Below are 17,799 nucleotides of genomic sequence, written 5' to 3'. Positions count from 1 at the left end.
ATTATGTAAATACATGTTACATATCTTACTAGATATGTAACTCACTGCAAATATGAACTCACTGTAGTAATGCTGACAAAGTCTATTTTGTCTGATAGTAATAATGCTACCCTAGCTCTGTTTTAGTTAACATTTTCTTGATTTATCTTTTCCCATTGTTTCAGACTTTCCATTGTTTATTTTTCCATTGCTTATTTAAATCTATATATATCTGGATTTTGCTTTTTTTTTTTATGTAATCTGACAATCTGTGTTTTAGTTGACTAATTCTATTTCTGTGTATCTCTTATATAGTCTATTTATATATCTGGGCTTGTTTCTGCCTTTTTAGTTTGTGCTTTCTATTTGTCCTGCCTTTTCTGTTCTTTTCTCTGCTTTTATTAAACTTTTAGAAGTTTAATAAGAAATGTAAAACTAGAGCTGTTTAAAATTAAAGTTATTTATTTTCATTTTCAAAAACTTTTGTTTTAGGATTTCACAGCTGCATAAAAATTATATTTTTAAACATTCAACAAATATTGCCAGTTGCAGTAGCTCATACCTATAATCCCAGCACTTTGGATTGCTTGGGACCAGGAGTTTGAGACCAGCCTGGGCAACTTAGCGAGACCCCATATCTACAGAAAAAAAATTTAAGAATTAGCTAGGCATGGTGGCATATGCCTGTAGTCCTACCTACTGGGGTGGCTGGTTGCGCCACTGCACTCTAGCCTGGGCAACAGAGTGAGAGCATGTCTTTTTTTAAAAAAAAAATCAACAAATATGTTTGTGAGCCTAGTATATGTTAGAAACTCTTCTTGGTGCTGGGAATACAGTGGTACACTAACAGAAATTCCTGCCCTCATAGAGCTTAAAATTTAGAACAGTAGTAGATTTAATTAGATTTTAAATACATTGGATACAAACTGTTTCTATAAGTTTAAAAGTTGCAGAAGTTTCAGAAGTTCTGGGACATACATGGTATATGTAAGTTAGTTATTATTTAATGACAAACATGTCCCTACCATAATTCTTTACTTGCTGTATGCCAAGCCTCCTTATAGTTATGATTACAGATGATATATGTTTAAAGTTATTTTAGAGCGACTTCTGGAAATCCCTTCCTCTCATTGTCATACTTTCTAAACTGGCAGCTTTTGAGCTGCTTCATTCATTCAGATGTTCATTCATTTATTCATTTAATAGGGCAGAAATTTATTGAGGCACCATTGAATGTTAGCCACCATGCTAGGCAGTGGGTATTCAAAGAAAGAATGAGACAGCCCCTGTCATTTCAGAGTTATGTAAAATAACTAAAACACTGGACTTAAAATAGAAGTAGGAATGAAATGCAGTAGGAGTGAAGAGATAGCCGTGACCCTGGGATGCAGGAGGTGAGTGAAGTATTGATTGCTTAAGGGATGTTTGAAGTTGTTTGGCTGCTGATCAGTTGGAATTTTTACCTTACTGGAAAACTGTTTTTGTTAGAGTTGTTACCATAAAATTCAGTCAAAAGTGGTGACATTAAAAGCAACTTTGTAACATATACTTAACTTGTCATTTCAGGAACTATCTTGTTTTGTTACGAGGTGCTATGAAGTGGTGATGAATGTAGTCCATCAATTGGCTGCCCTGTATATCAGTAACAAGTAATGGATTTAGAAATATTTTTGCTTTTCTAATGGAGTTGCAGGAAATGTTTTTCTAAAATTAATTACATGAAATAGCTTTTTGTTCACTGATTCATTCAGCATTCTTTGAGCAGTCATAATGTTTCAAATACTACCTGATGTATGTACTACATAAGTTAATAACTTACAATATCTGCCATGGTGAATGAACTAATTATCTGTCTGAAGGAGAATATTGACAGAAAAATCTTAAAGAAGTTTGACCATATAGAAAAAAAGGCTAATATGAAATTTGTATACATACCATGTTCTCTCTCATCCCTTTTCTTTTCTAATGGTTCTCTGACTCATCACATGGGACTTTTCTTAAAATACAAAATCTTGACCGATGGAGCTAGGGAATCTACATTGAAAAAATTTTGTGATTCTAATGACCCTAAATACACAATAAAATATATTTTAAAAAAGAGGAGATTTAATATAGAGAATTGGTTATATAGGAGCTGGATGGTTGAAAGGACAAAGAAAACGGTGACTTAGTCCAGAGGAAACAGGCACCACCTCTACATTGAAAGAACAAAAGGGAAAAGATTGCAAGTTGCCAGAAACTGGGAGGTTGGAAAGGGAGCCCCATGGAATTGGTGCTTATACTTTTGAGGAGGTGGTACTGTCTGGCTGTTGTTGGACCACTACCCTGAAACAGTAAAATTGGTTAACTTTTCATAGAGCCCTTGCTATTCTTACCACAATGTCTCACGTCTGATTCTTTATACTTAAAATTTTTTGGCCGGGCGCTGTGGCTCACGCCTGTAATCCTAGCTCTTGGGAGGCCGAGGCGGGCGGATTGCTCAAGGTCAGGAGTTCAAAACCAGCCTGAGCAAGAGCGAGACCCCGTCTCTACTATAAATAGAAAGAAATTAATTGGCCAACTGATATATATATATATATAAAAAAATTAGCCGGGCATGGTGGCGCATGCCTGTAGTCCCAGCTACCCGGGAGGCTGAGGCAGAAGGATCACTCGAGCCCAGGAGTTTGAGGTTGCTGTGAGCTAGGCTGACGCCACGGCACTCACTCTAGCCTGGGCAACAAAGTGAGACTCTGTCTCAAAAAAAAAAAAAAAATTTTTTTTTTCCACATTTATTAATATATACTTATAAAAGCTTAGTTTAGGTATATGACTAGGGATTATTGGTGATGAGAAAGAGGTAATTCCAGTGGAATTATTTGCCAAGATTCCTTAGCAGTTTCAGCACTCTTCTTTTGATCACCAGTCCATTCATTATTATTATACCATGCTGCACCTTAACTCTCTTGATTAATTGGAGGGCTATGTTAATTATTTTTCATTCTCAAATCGTTACCCTCAGCTAGCTATTTATATTACGTCCTGTCTTTTCATTGAAGCTCTCCTCATTACAGGAGAGAATGAGAGCAAAGTTTCCCTGCCTCCTGAAGTACCTGGTGTGTAAGACTCCCATTCCTACCCTAGAAGGATGACATTTATTTGAATTTTGTGTTCAATTTTAAAATATGTATTCTATCTTATGGTATATCTATATGTGCTTTGATATACAAGTGCTATTTAAAGTTATTGTTCAGGAAATTGATTATCTGGGAAGTATAATTGAATTTTTTTTTATTTTTTTATTTTAGTGTATTATGGGGGTACAAGTGTTAAGGATAATTGAATTTTTATGTGGCTTTTGACTTTAGTATAATCCTAGTAGTATGCATTATTTTTCAGTAGTGATGAGAACTCAGAAATAAACCTGACTAAAGAGAGGACTAGTTCCCAAAGGCTAGTTTGGGTAGGATAACAAAGATTCTCATTGATAATTGAGAAGTTTTAATAGTTTGGAAAGAGATGAATATCAGTATTATTACTCTACTTCATCCCATGGTAGATCTTTTAGGTTTAATGGCTAAGGTTATTCATGGGCCACTTATCATCATATTTCTACTCATGAGTGAGATATAGGCAAAGGTAGCTCAGATTCTGTTATGTACAAGATAGTTCCCTTCTTGGGAAAGTGGAAAATGGTAGTAATTCCTTGGATCTTTTAAATTTTAGTGACTGCAACCTTAATAAAGATAAATACATATTAAAGCTCCAGGAGTTTCTGCTCCTATGTATATTCTTTGAAATAAGAATGAACTGTGACAAAAAAGAAAAATGTTTTTGACATGGATATTATTTTATTACAGAATTGCACCCAAAATTATAGAGACAACTGGAGTTCATTTTCAGGTAAAAGTAATTTCACTTGACCTGTAAACTGTAATTTTTATTGTATTTTACATTTGTATGATTGGGGAGTACAACAATTATAGCAAGGCTCTTAAAAGATTTTTTTTTTTTTTTTTTTTTGCATTTGTTCTCTTTTATTTGTGAAGTTGATGAGGCATTATTGACCCCCTGTTAGTGTGTAACTCTTAGTTTTTTCTGGTAGTGGCCCAATGCAAATTCTGTAAATGGTCTCTTTGAGCAGTGAAATAAATCTGCAATTTCACAATTAAGGAGAAATATTGAGCAAAGTAGTCTTTATTTAAGACCTGTAGTCACATCTAAGGATCAAACATGTAGTTTAATAAACGGACATGCCCACTGTTTTAACTAATTCTGTAATTAGCCCAAATGTATTTTACTTTACAAATCCACATGAGGCTTAACTTCTAACTAGTGACTAAATGATAATCATTAAAGGTTTTTTGACAGACTATGTATGAGCACTTGGGAGAACTGCTAACAGTTTTGCTCACCCTGGATGAAATTATTGATAATCATATCACACTGAAAGACCACTGGACTATGTACAAAAGGTACACTAATTAAACTATTTTTAAATATTCTGTTACTTTGTATGGTTACTGTATTAGTCTTAATAAAAAGCAAATAAATAATACAGATGTTTTAAAAGACCTGGAAATTGATATTTAGAAGGTGTTCATGTCAGATGGTTTTATGAAGACAATGACTATCCTTTAATTTCAGATGGGTTTGTTGGAGAGTATGATACACCCTTATAAAGCATCCTAATTCATAAAGTAGAACAGAATGTTAATTGGCCTACCTTAGAACTCATTTTTCCCCCCTTGGGTTCTATTCAAGTGACAAGTTTTTTTCCTGAGCTTGGTTTTATTTTATTCCATACTCCAAAGCTTTTTTAAGACAAGGCATTTTATTTTATTCAATTTGTAAGTATTTGCCAAATGTCTAAGTACAGAACACTAGGCATCTGAATTTAAGATGACATAAAAAATAGGAAAATTAAGTATATTAGAGGATTATTCTCAAATTTTCAAATGTGTAGAGCCAACAAGACTTACAAATATAAAATTTTGATTTCTTGGAACATTTTTAATTTAAAAATTACATAGATTTAAGATCTGTCTTTTAATCATCCATAAGGTTACTGAAATCTGTCCATCATAATCCTTCAAAATTTGGAATTCAGGAAGAAAAACTGAAGCCATTTGAAAAGTTCTTGCTGAAGCTAGAAGGGCAGTTACTTGATGGAATGATATTCCAGGTAAGTAGAGTTGTATCAGGCTGTAATGGTTGGGCTTATATTAGGGGTGTCACAGCTCAGAATTATAGTAGGATGCTTTTATAGTACACTATTGAATGTTTTTGTTTAACAAATGTCTTGACTTAAAATGATTATTGGTGTACTAAAGTATAATTATTTCAGTGTCTAGAAGCAAACAAAATTAATAGTGTACTAGTTGTATTTAGAGTGAGAATTTTTTCAATTATGTAAAAGGGTAAAACTAAGATTAAGATCTAAGATCTAAATAATTGTGTTGAGTATAAGCATACCACATTTTATTGTGCTTTGCTTTATTGTGCTTCCCAGATAATTGTGTTTTTTGCAAATTGAAGTTTTGTGGCAACCCTGCCTTGAGCAAGTCTAATCAGTGCGATTTTTCCAACAGCATGTGTTCGTTTTGTGTCTCTGTGTCACATTTTGGTAATTCTCACAATATTTCAAATTTTTTCATTATTATGTCAGGGTGATCTGTGATCAGTGATCTTTGATTGGATGATAGATGATACTATTGTAATTGTTTTGAGGTGCCATGAACTGCACCACATACAAGATAGCAAACTGAATACATGTTGTATGTGTTCTGACTGCCCCGCCAACTGGCCATTGACCCATCTCTCTCTTTGCTCGGGCATCTATTCCCTGAGACACAACAATATTGAAATTAGACCAATTAATAACCCTACAATGGCCTCTAAGTGTTCAAGCCAAAGGAAGAGTTACATCACTTTAAATCAAAAGATGTTACGGTTGATAAAACATAGTGAGGAAGGTATGTCGAAAACTGAAATAGGCTGAAAACTAGAACTCTTGTATGAAACAGTTAGCCAATGTGTGAATGTAAAGGGAAAATTTTGGAGGTAATTAAAAGTACTACTCCAGTGAACACACAAATGATAAGAAAGCAAAATAGCCTTATTGCTGATAGGGAGAAAGTTTTAGAGGACCGGATAGGAGATCAAACCAGGTACAATGTTCACTTAAGCCAAAGCCTAATACAGAGCAAAGCCCTAACTGTCTTCAATTTGAAAGGCTGAGAGAACTGCAGAAGAAAAGTTTGACGCTAGCACAAATTGGTTTATGAGGTTTAAGGAAAGAAGCTATCTCTGTAACATAAAAGTGCAAGGTAAAGCAGCAAGTGCCGACGTAGAAGCTGCAGTAAGTTATCCAGGACCATCTATTAATAGTTAAGATTGTTGATGAAGGTGGCTACACTAAACAACAGATTTCCTGTGTAGATGAAACAGCCTTCTAGCGGAAGAAGGTGCCATCTAGGACTTTCATAACAGAGGAGAAGCCAATGCTTGGCTTCAAAGCTTCAAAGGACAGGCTGACTCTCTTGTTAGGGTTTAATGTAGCTGGTGAATTTTAAGTTGGAGCCAGTGCTTATTTACCATTCTGAAAATCCTAGGGCCCTAATTATGCAAAATCTACTTTGCCTGTGCTCTAAATGGAACAACAAAGCTTGGATGACAGCACATGAATTCACAGCATGGTTTAGTGAATATTTTGAGCTCACTATTGAGACCTCACAAGAAAAGTTCCTTTCAAGATATTGCTGTTATGACAATGCACCTGGTCACCCAGGAGCTCTGCTGGAGATGTAAAGGATATTAATGGTTTTTTTCACGCCTGCTCCACAACATCCGCTCTGCAGCCCATGGATTGAGAAGTCATTTCAACTTTGAAGTATTATTTAAGAAATGCATTTCATAAGGTAATAGCTGCCATAGACAGTGATTCCTCTGACGGATCTGGGAAAAATAAATTGAAAACCTTCTGGAAAGGATTCACCATTGTAGATGCCATTAGGGACATTTGTGATTCAAGGAGGAGGTCAGAATATCTACATTAGTAGGAGTTTGGAAGAAGTTGATTGCAGCTCTTACGGATGACTTTCAGGGGCTCACAGTAGAGGAAGTTAATTGCAGATTTGGTGGAAATAGCACGAGAACTAGAATTAGAAGTGGAGCCTGAAGTTGTTCTATTTCTGTAATTTCATGTTAAAACTTGAATAAATGAAGAGTTGCTGTTTATGGGTCATCAAAGTGGTTTCTTGAGTTGCTGCTTATGGATAAGCAGAGAAAGTGGTTTCTTCAGATGCAGTATACTCCTGGTGAAGATGCTGTGAACATTGTTGAAATGACAAGAGAAACTTGGTTGAAAAGCAGTGGTAGAGTTTGAGAGGATTGACTCCAATTTTGAAAGAAATTTTACTGGGGTGTAATGCTATCAAAGAGCATTGCATACCACTAGAGAAATCTTTTGGGAAAAGAAGAGTCAATTGATATGACAAACTTTTTTTTGTCTTATTTTAAGAAATTGCCGCATCCACCCCAGCCACTAGCAACCACCACCTGATAAGTCAACAGCCATCAATATGGAGACAATACTCTCCACCAGCAAAAAGATCATGACTTGCTGAAGGCTCAGCTAAAAATTGTTAGCATTTTTTAGCAATAAAGTACTTTTTAATGGATGTACATTTTTAAAGACATAATGCTGTTACACACTTAATAGACTACAGTATAGTGTTAACATAACTTTTATATGCCCTGGGAAACTAAAAAATTTGTGACTCACTTTATTGTGGTGGTCTGGAACTGAACCTGCTATATCTCTGAGTTATGCCTGTGTTGTTTGTTGTTAACCTGTAGATTTAGGTTTATAAGGCTATCTTTAAAAAGTCTTTGTGCTTTTTAGGCTTAGGGAATATAATTTGGGTCTGCACAGTCCTGTATGGTATCTTCTAACCACATGTGGCTATTTAAATTTAAATTAATTAAAATAAAATTCTTTCTTAGCCACATTTCAGGTGCTTGATAGTCACAAGTTCATAGCTAGCCATCATATTAGAGTGCACAGATGTGTAGAATATTTCCATTATCACAGAGTTCTTTTGTACTGTATTACTTTAGGTAGCTTCCACCAGAAATTACATTATGTTCCCTTTAAAATCTGCTTCATAATTACCTTTAGTTTATATTTTAGATGATCATAGTTTTAACAGATTGATCCCAACTCTTGTTTGCAGTTGACCCTTAAACAACATGAGTTTGAACTCTGTGGGTTCACTTATATGCAGATTTTTTTCTAATAAATATATTGGAAATTTTTTGAAGATTTGTGACAATTTGATAAAACTTGCAGATGAGTCGTGTAGCCTAGAAATATCAAAAAACTTCAGAAAAAGGTATGTCATGAATGCATAAAATATATATAGACGCTAGTCTATGTGTTAATCGACTTAATGTTATTGGTAAGAGTTCTGGTCGACACTACACAGTAGGCTATTAGTTAAGTTTTGGGGCAGTCAAATTATACACATTTTCAACTGAGTGGTGGTTGGCATTGGCATTCGTAATCCCCTACGTTGTTCAAGAGTCACTTGTACATCTGTTTAACTGGTAGTCCATTAGATTCAGAAGAAAATTTTTTTGTTCTTGGTTGTTTTTCCAGGAAATATTTCCACATATGCTATAATAAAGTTCTAGGAAGGTAATTGTAGATGGAAAACATAAACTTAAAAGTACAAAGTAAAATGAGAAACATGCTTCCTAAGCTTTCTCAGATATATTTCTATACATCTCTGAACATCATTGTGTGTATCTCTTCATATAGGATTATAGATTTAGGGTTTACTTTTATCACTTTCACATAACTGATACTCAGATATATTAAGTACATGTACATTTTCCATTTGAAAAGATTTAGATATTGGATAGACTAAGAATCTGAGCATCAGTTTTAGTAAAATTAAAATGTTTAATGTAGAAGTTTATCATACACTATATTCAGAATATTTAATAGTTTATTATTGAGAATCTAAATTTCTATTTAAATGTTTCCTGTCTAGGCTTGTATAGAACAACAGTTTGATTCTCTCAATGGAGGAGTATCTGTGTCAAAAAATAGCACTTTTGCTGAGGAATTTGCACATAGTATTCGCTCAGTTTTTGCAAATGTAGAAGCCAAACTTGGTAATGTAAATTGCATTTTTTTGGTTCTTGTTTATAAAGTTTGCATTTACTTAAAAGCATAATTTAAGTATATTTGTTTTGATTTTCTGTCATGTTACTGTTTTATAAGGAGAACCTTCTGAAATTGACCAGAGAGACAAATATGTTGGAATTTGTGGACTCTTTGTATTGCACTTTCAAATCTTTCGAACTGTTGATAAAAAGTTTTATAAGTCTTTATTGGACATTTGTAAGAAGGTAAGAACTTGGAACATTTTCCATTTGAGTAGATTAAAAAGAGTTTTGATAAAACTCGTATTTTAAAAGCATTTTATTCCTGTTTACAAAAATAAATAGTATTCAGTTTTTAAATTCAAGCATTCCATAAATAAGTAACATAGTAAATGAAAATGCTCCTTAATTCTACATCATATTGGTATGTGGTGTTCACCTTTTTTCCTGTACATTAACTCTTTTTTTTTTTTTTTTTTTGAGACAGAGTCTCACACCCAGGCTAGAGTGAGTGCCATGGCATCAGCCTAGCTCACAGCAACCTCAAACTCCTGGGCTCAAGCAATCCTTCTGCCTCAACCTCCCAGGTAGCTGGGACTATAGGCATGTGCTACCATGCCCAGCTAATTTTTTCTATATATATTGTTTGCCCAATTAATTTCTTTCTATTTATAGTAGAGACGGGGTCTTGCTCTTGCTCAGGCTGGTTTTGAACTCCTGACTCGAGCAATCCACCCGCCTCGGCCTTCTAGAATGCTAGGATTACAGGCGTGAGCCACCGCGCCCCGCCTAACTTTCTATTAGTGCTACTAATACCACTTTTCCCTTTTTATCCTTCTTTTTGTTTTTTTCTTCCTCTTCTTTTAGTCATTAATTTTCATGACTGAAGTAGAAAAAATATAAAATAATTTTTTTCCGCATCTTTGCTATCTCTGTGGTGTGGCACCTGATTTCAAAATTGAAAATTTAGTTGGTGTGTAGTGCCAAGTGATACATGATCACACAAGAACCCAGCCATCTTTAGTGTTCTTTATTTTTTTTTTACACTGATGCAGAGTGAAAGTAAAGGACATGACATTTCAAGTTTCTGTTTGCTTGTTGCATATTTTTATTCATCTAAAAATTCATGAGAGAGAGTGTGCTGTGTGTATGTTGTTTAATATTTAGGCAGTGTAAAATTTTTGTGCTCAACACCAGGTATAGTAATGCCTTAGACTCTGTCACATTAAGGAATTTGTCTCCTCAAATGTTAATGAGTATTTTTTTGTGCTTATTTGTTTTTAAATGAATTATCTTCCATTTGTATTACAGACCTATTAAACACCTTGTTGTTTAGCCTGCATTTAATTTTTCCCCCTTGTCTTTTTCAGGTACCAGCCATCACTCTAACTGCTAATATTATTTGGTTTCCTGACAATTTTCTGATCCAGAAAATACCAGCAGCTGCCAAACTTCTAGACAGAAAAAGTCTTCAAGCCATTAAAATACACAGGGATACTTTCCTACAGCAGAAAGCCCAATCGCTTACCAAGTAGGTTTTATAAACAACGATAATGAAATATTTAGATATTTTCTATTTTCAAATCTTATACTGACTCTAAATGTTTGGAAAGTATTTGACTTTAAGATAGAATGCACTTACTAATGACCAAAGAAGGATCGGGCAGTCTCCAGATTTCTTTTCTAGAAGCTATTTGTTTTTTTTAATATTTTGAGCTTAAAGTTAATTTAAGATGTAGGCAAATTATATTTTATGGGTGTACACACAAATGCACTTTTTATAATCTGTGTTAAATATTTTTTGTCTAAGTGAAGTGAAGACAGTGATTTGGTTGCAGTAGGTGTTATTCAAGGACATTAAAACATTGTCCATGATGATTTTCGGTGAAGTTGACTTTCACTTGATGTGCTGCTTTTTCCCCTTTATTTTTATGACAGTAATACATGCATATATTTTTTTATTTGCATTAATTTAAGGAGTGCAGAGTGCAGTTTTGTTACATAGATATAGTGTGAAGTGGTGAAGTCTGGGCTTTTAGTGTAACCATTACCTGAAAAATATATATTGTACCCCTTAAATAAATTCTCATCCCTCTCCCCCCTCCCATCCTCTCACCCCTCAAGTCTCCAGTGTCTATTATTCTACACTTCAAGTGTACACATTATTTAGCTTCCAGTTACTAATGAGTACACATGATATTTGATGTTTTGTTTCTGAGTTGTTTCACTTAAGATAATGGCCCCTAGTTCTGTCCATGTAGCTACAAAAGACATGATTTCATTCTTTTTTATGGCTGTATAGACATACACCATGGAATACTATTATATACTATTATATATACATGTATGCATACACTATTCATCCATTGATGGACACTTAGGTTGGTTCCACATCTTTGCTATTGTGAATAGTGCTGTTATAAACATATGAGTGCAGGTGTCTTTTTGGTACAATGATTTCTTTTCTTTTGGAATTGCTGGATCAAATGGTAGTTCTATTTTTAGTTCTTTGAAAAATCTCCATACTGTTTCCCATAGAGGTGGTACTAATTTATACTACCATCAACAGTGCGTATAAGTATTCTTTGCATCCTTGCCAACATCTGTTATTGTTTGACTTTTTAATAGCCCTTCTGACTGGTGTAAGAGGATATCATGTTGTGGTCTTAATTTGCATTTCTCTTATGATTAGTGATTTTCTCTGATAATTGTGTGTATTTAAAACATCAAAAAGTGCTAAAGCTTAAGGGGAAAAATAATTGTCCCCTATGCAATTCCTCCCTTTACCTAGCTTTTTTTTTTTTTTTTTTTTTTTTTTTTGAGACAGAGTCTCACTTTGTTGTCCAGGCTAGAGTGAGTGCCGTGGCGTCAGCCTAGCTCACAGCAACCTCAAACTCCTGGACTCGAGTGATCCTTCTGCCTCAGCCTCCCGAGTAGCTGGGACTACAGGCATGTGCCACTATGCCCGGCTAATTTTTTTTATATATATATATCAGTTGGCCAATTAATTTCTTTCTGTTTATAGTAGAGACGGGGTCTCGCTCTTGCTCAGGCTGGTTTTGAACTCCTGACCTTGAGCAATCCGCCCGCCTCGGCCTCCCAAGAGCTAGGATTACAGGCGTGAGCCACAGCGCCCGGCCGCTCCCTTTACCTAGCTTTTGCTCCCCAAAAGAATACTTTTAACTCTTTGTTTCTTCTGATGTTTACATCCTTATTTTTTGTTTGTCTCTTATTGTGTAAATTTTCAAACATACACAAAATAGGGAAAGTAGTATAAAGAGCACCCATGTTCCCATCACCCAGCTTCAACATTTAGTTTACTGCACATTCTTAATGGAGTACATTGCTAAAATCACGTGTTAACCTGGGTGAAGATTTTGAGTGAAGTGGCTCAGGACTCTGCCACTGGCCTATCCCTTCCTGTTTGTTGTATTCCTGCTGAATCCTCATCTCAAAAGCAGAGGCATTGCTTTTAGATCCTGCTCTCTGTTTCAGATTTTTAAGTCAAACCATCCACAAATCAGATAATATATTTCAGCACCATTTGAAGGAAAGCCTAAAGTACAAATACTGGTGTCTTTCATCTAATGGAATTATGGCTCTGCAGAAACCATTTTTCTCAGATTTTGTGCTAGGATTTCAACCTCTCTAAGTCACACTTACTAGAGATTGTAACATTATCCATTTTCAGACTGAGTTCTTAAGATTAACAGATTGTCCAGCAAAAGGCTAGCCCACCAACCACGGGTGAAATTCTACACTTCATCAAGTGGCTATCTTCAGTCCCTTGCCCTGAAGAGCTGTCCTCTAGCTCTGTGGTCCCCAGCCCTGGGGACATGGACTAGTACCTGTCTGTGGCCTGTTAGAAACGGGGCTGCACAGCAGGAGGTGAGTGGCAGGCCAGCCAATGAAACTTCATCTCTATTTACAGCCTTTCCCTATTGCTCACATACCTGCATAAACTCCACCTCCTGGTAGATCAGGTGTGGCATTAGATTCTCATAGGAGTAGGAACCCTACTGTAAATTGCTCATGCAAGGGATCTAGGTTGTGTGCTCCATATGAGAATCTAATGCCTGATGATCTGAGGTGGAGCTGAGGTGATGCTCATGCTGGGGAGCGACTACAAATACAGATAATCATTAGCAGAGAGGTTTGACTGCACAATAAATATAATGAACTCGAATCATCCTGAAACCATCCTCCCACTCTGGCCTGTCTGTGGGACATTTCTTTACCCTCAATGAAGAAGGTTTTTAAAAAGAATTGATAATGTCAAATTCCATAAGGGAGAATTTTACATTTTTTTGCACACTAAGTTTTTTTATAGGAAAAAAGTGTAGTGTAAATAGCTTGTTGGTATTAAAGGTTCCCATCTTGAGTAAGATTGTCTGAGTTGAGATACGTTGATGGACTGATTTAGTGTTTGTAATCATTCTGAATGGTAGAGAGAATTACATCTTTTTATTGACTTAGTCTTTCCAGGATAGGAAAGCTTCCTAGATTTGGACTTGAATCTTGATACCTGCTTAACTTCTGCACGACAATTTCCTTTTCTGTGTTTAGATCATGATATCTACTTAATAAGGATAAGGTGAGGGTCTCATGAGTTAATTTGTGTAAAGTGTTTAGAACAGTGGCTGGCATATAGTAAGCATTCAATAATTGTTAGCTTTTATATTCAGATTCTGACCACTTCTATTCCTGTTTTGGTTCAAGTTGTCATCCTTTTTTCTCCTACATTATTACAGTAGCTTTCTCCGTTATTTTCCTGCTTTTACCATTATCCCCTCAAGAATTTATTTTCAACTCATCAGATCCTCTTAAAACCGAGGTTAGATTAAGTCACTTTGCCCAGACCCTCTAGTGGCTTCACATCTCTGTACAAAGCCTTCTGCAAGTCCTTTCCTCTTTCCCCACCTTTCCCACTCCCCTAGTCCCTTCCTGCTCTCCTTTTTTGTTCTTATCCTTGCTCACTGTGCTCCAGTCACACTGACGTTTTTGTTATTACCTAAACATGCCAGACACATTTCCAGATATCTTAGGGTGTTTACGTTTTTGTTCACTTTCCTAGAATTCTCTTCTTATATGTTTGCATGGATTCATCTGCTTCAAATCCTGGCTCAAAAATCACCTTAATAAGCCTACACCCCAGTCCTTTATACCCTTTTGTCTGCTTTATTTTCTTCCATAGCATGTATCATCTGACATCTTTTAATGATTTTAACATTTTAATTATTAATTTCTTTATTGCACAACTTTTCTAGAATGTAAGCTTCATGGGGGCAGGGATGTGTGTCTGATTTGTTTACTGCTGATTTCACTGTTTTGTTCTCAGTACCTGTACCTGAGAAACAGTGTGTGGCCTGTATAGGCACTCAGTAAATATTTGTTGAATAAGTAAATTGCATATGTTTATATGATAGCTATCTTTTGAAAACCAGAAAGATGAAATGGCACTGTAAGGAAATATTTTACTCTAGTCAATATGAAGAAATGGAAGTTTATTTTGTTCCGCTCTGAGTAACCCTAATATTTTCTGTTATTAGAGATGTACAGTCTTACTACGTCTTTGTGAGCTCGTGGATGATGAAAATGGAATCTATTTTATCTAAAGAGCAGAGAATGGATAAATTTGCTGAAGACCTCACCAACAGATGTAATGTTTTTATACAGGTAGTTACATTTTATAATATTTGGGGGAGTCATTTCATTGTTGCTCTGATGTATAGAAGTTACACTGAGAAAAAACTGGATATGTTTTTGTTTTTAAAACAAATCGATTTGGTTGTTTGGATCTATGTGACTTATTTAGATTTTCTAATATACCCATTGAAAGATCTATATTTCCTTCAAAACATTATTTAGCCTTATCTCATAAATTTTGCTGTGTTGTATTTTTATCATTTCAAAATATTAAAAAAATTTTATTGTAACTTAAAAAAATTCTATTGAACTTATTTGATCTGTGTGTTTTTTGAAAAAGTATTTCTTAATTTCCAAATATATAAGGATTTCCTAGTTACCTTCTTATTACTGATTTGTAGCAATAATAAAATCATTTCAGCTTTCATAAATACTTCATATGCACTTGAATGAATAATTTTATTTGTTAGTTGTAGTGGTTTGTACATGACAAGTGGATCACATTTGTAAAGTCTGCATTGTATCAGTTACTAAGAGAGTTGTTTTAGGATCGCCTACTATTATTGTGGATTTGTCTCCCCTTTTAGTTCTGTCAGTTTTGTATATTTTGAGGCTACATACATAACATTTAGAATTGTTATATCTACCTAGTGAATTGAACCTTTTATCATTAAGAAATGTCCCTCTTTATCTCCAGTAATGCTTTTTGTCCTAGGTCTCTTTGTTATGTTAACGTAACTATAACAGTTTTCTTTTAGTATCTGCCTGCATGATGTATCTTTTTGGTCTTTTTACTTGTAGCTTTTCTGGCTGCTTATATTTAATGTGTGTTTATATTTAATGTGTCTCCTAATATTTAATGTGTGCATATATTTCCCCCCCAATTTGATAATCTTTGTTTTGCCTAGATTTTCTAGTTGTTCTCAGTGGGAAGGTTGATACGATTTATTCTGTCATTAACAGATGCAGACCCAGACTCTCCCCTCCCCCTAGTTTAGATTTTAAAATATATACTACATATATCTTTTCCCCAAATTAATAGTCATCTGGGAATGGAGTAATATAGGACCAGGAGTTCTGTACTTTAAGCCTGTTGTCCCCAACCCCTGGGCTGTGGACCAGTACCAGTCCATGGCCTGTTAGGAACTGGGTTGCACAGCAGGAGGTGAGTGGCAGGTGAAGCTTCATCTGTATTTACAGCTGCTCCCCATCGCTGGCATCATTGCATAAGCTCTGCCTTCTGTCAGGTCAACTGAAGCATTAGATTCTCATAGGAGTGTGAACCCTACTGTAAACTTTGTGTACTCATTATGAGAATCTAATGCCAGATGATCTGAGATGGTGATGCTAAGCACAGAAGCAGCTGCAAATACAGATTATCATTAGCAGAGAGGTTTAATTACTTTATTATATATTACAATGTAATAATAACAATAGAAATAAAGTGTATAATAAATGTAATGTGCTTGAATCATCCTGAAACCCCACTCCCATCCCTGGAAAAATTGCTTTCCATGAAACCATTTGGGGACTGCTGCTTTAAGCTCCCCCTAAAAATGAGAATCCCACCATCCCACTTTCAACCTTAGAGTTAGATTTTTGCTGTTCCTCGTTGCTGCACTGGGGCAGCATCAGATGTAACAGTCCTGTAGCTGACAAGGTAAGACTTGTGGCACTTTATGTTTGTGTACCCTAAGGATTGTTCTTACTGTCATCTTTCTTAGGATGCTACCCTCTCTTTCATTTCTTCTCTTAATTTAGCATGTCTCCTCACCACAGAGAAACTCTGTGTGTGGTTCAGAGAAACTTCCATCTCCTACCTCCCACCCCACGTTGAATATCTCTTTTAGTGAGCCACTGTTACTGATAGGACTTTCTCACGTAGGGTGCAGCAGGAGAAAAAGGTTGAGGAACACTAGCATATAGCTTCTGCCCCACCTCCTTCAATGTATCCACAATAGTGTAGTTTAGGTTCATTGCTAAACTGTACATGTGTCTTTCTGGGAATGTTTTAAAACTTCACAAGACCTGTGTTTCCTTCATGAAATGAAGGGAAGGAGGATCTGTTCTCATTGGGTTGGAAGGAGAGAAAACACCAAAATAGGCAAGGACTCAAGATAGCAGATGGATTATGGGGATTGGTCTGGGTGAACAGGAAGGAAGCATCAGCTGGGAACTCAGAAATCCCTTTGCATATCTGTATTGGGCAGAGAGCAAATCTCTTCTCATTTTTCAATTCCTAGCTCCTTAGAGTTCTCAGCCCTTGCCCTAAGTGGCAGCAGTCTTCATTCCCTGGCAGGTAAGATACGGATAAATAGATAGCTTTCTGATATTCAAATTGTTTCTCCAAAGGTTTTATTTTTTTAAAAAATGGAAAGATTCTTTAACTGTGATTATATACTATAATTTCAATAGTATTAAACTTCTGGTATGTGACAAGGTAAATAAACTTTTAAGGGCTGCTTTGAAACGTAACCACCATATATACCACTGTCTCTGTGAGGACGAGTATTTCAGAATCTTAACAGCCAGCTTTAAAATGAACTTTAGAAACAATTCGTTTTTGGCCAGTTGAGGAATAACTGCTATTACATAGAGAATGAAATCTTGAAGAAATGAAATCTTTCCTTGTGATGGTAATTGATGTTTTATTTTCTTTTAAAGGGCTTCTTATATGCATATAGTATTAGTACCATTATTAAAACAACAATGAATCTCTACATGTCCATGCAAAAGCCAATGACCAAGACCTCAGTTAAGGCATTGTGCAGGCTTGTTGAACTTCTCAAGGTAGGTTTAGATTATTTTACCTTGCCATCATAATTAAGAAATGACCTTGGCCTAAATTATGATGGTCTTGTAAGATTTGATGTCTCTTGCTGATATGGGAATAAAACATTATGAGATAGTACTTCTCTCTCAATTGACTTTAGGAACTAGCCATTGAAAAAAATATCTGAACTACTACTTAGGAATGGCTAGTATATTTAAACTTTATTAGAAGAGAGAGAAAAGAAGGAA

At 35.4% G+C, this 17,799-nt stretch overlaps 1 protein-coding gene across 5 annotated transcripts in view; it reads left to right on the top strand.

Moving 5' to 3' along the window:
* Positions 1-17,799, top strand: part of WASHC4 (WASH complex subunit 4) — a 57,285-nt gene that overhangs the window by 10,491 nt on the left and 28,995 nt on the right. For 4 of the 5 annotated variants that reach the window (XM_076007067.1, XM_076007066.1, XM_076007068.1 and 1 more), the window contains exons 7-15: positions 1,546-1,628; positions 3,819-3,861; positions 4,330-4,433; positions 5,023-5,143; positions 9,018-9,141; positions 9,251-9,378; positions 10,503-10,663; positions 14,682-14,808; positions 17,443-17,568. In XM_076007067.1, the coding sequence (XP_075863182.1) occupies positions 1,546-1,628; positions 3,819-3,861; positions 4,330-4,433; positions 5,023-5,143; positions 9,018-9,141; positions 9,251-9,378; positions 10,503-10,663; positions 14,682-14,808; positions 17,443-17,568 (1,017 nt within the window). Of the gene's footprint in view, positions 1-1,545; positions 1,629-3,818; positions 3,862-4,317; positions 4,434-5,022; positions 5,144-9,017; positions 9,142-9,250; positions 9,379-10,502; positions 10,664-14,681; positions 14,809-17,442; positions 17,569-17,799 lie in introns of those variants that run through there. The other variant, XM_076007069.1, reaches the window with a different exon arrangement.

The sequence above is a fragment of the Microcebus murinus genome, chromosome 10, assembly GCF_040939455.1.
Source record: "Microcebus murinus isolate Inina chromosome 10, M.murinus_Inina_mat1.0, whole genome shotgun sequence".
Classification (NCBI taxonomy): Eukaryota; Metazoa; Chordata; class Mammalia; order Primates; family Cheirogaleidae; genus Microcebus; species Microcebus murinus.
Note: the sequence above shows the minus strand (reverse complement) of the source record. Positions and strands in the feature narration are given on the sequence as shown.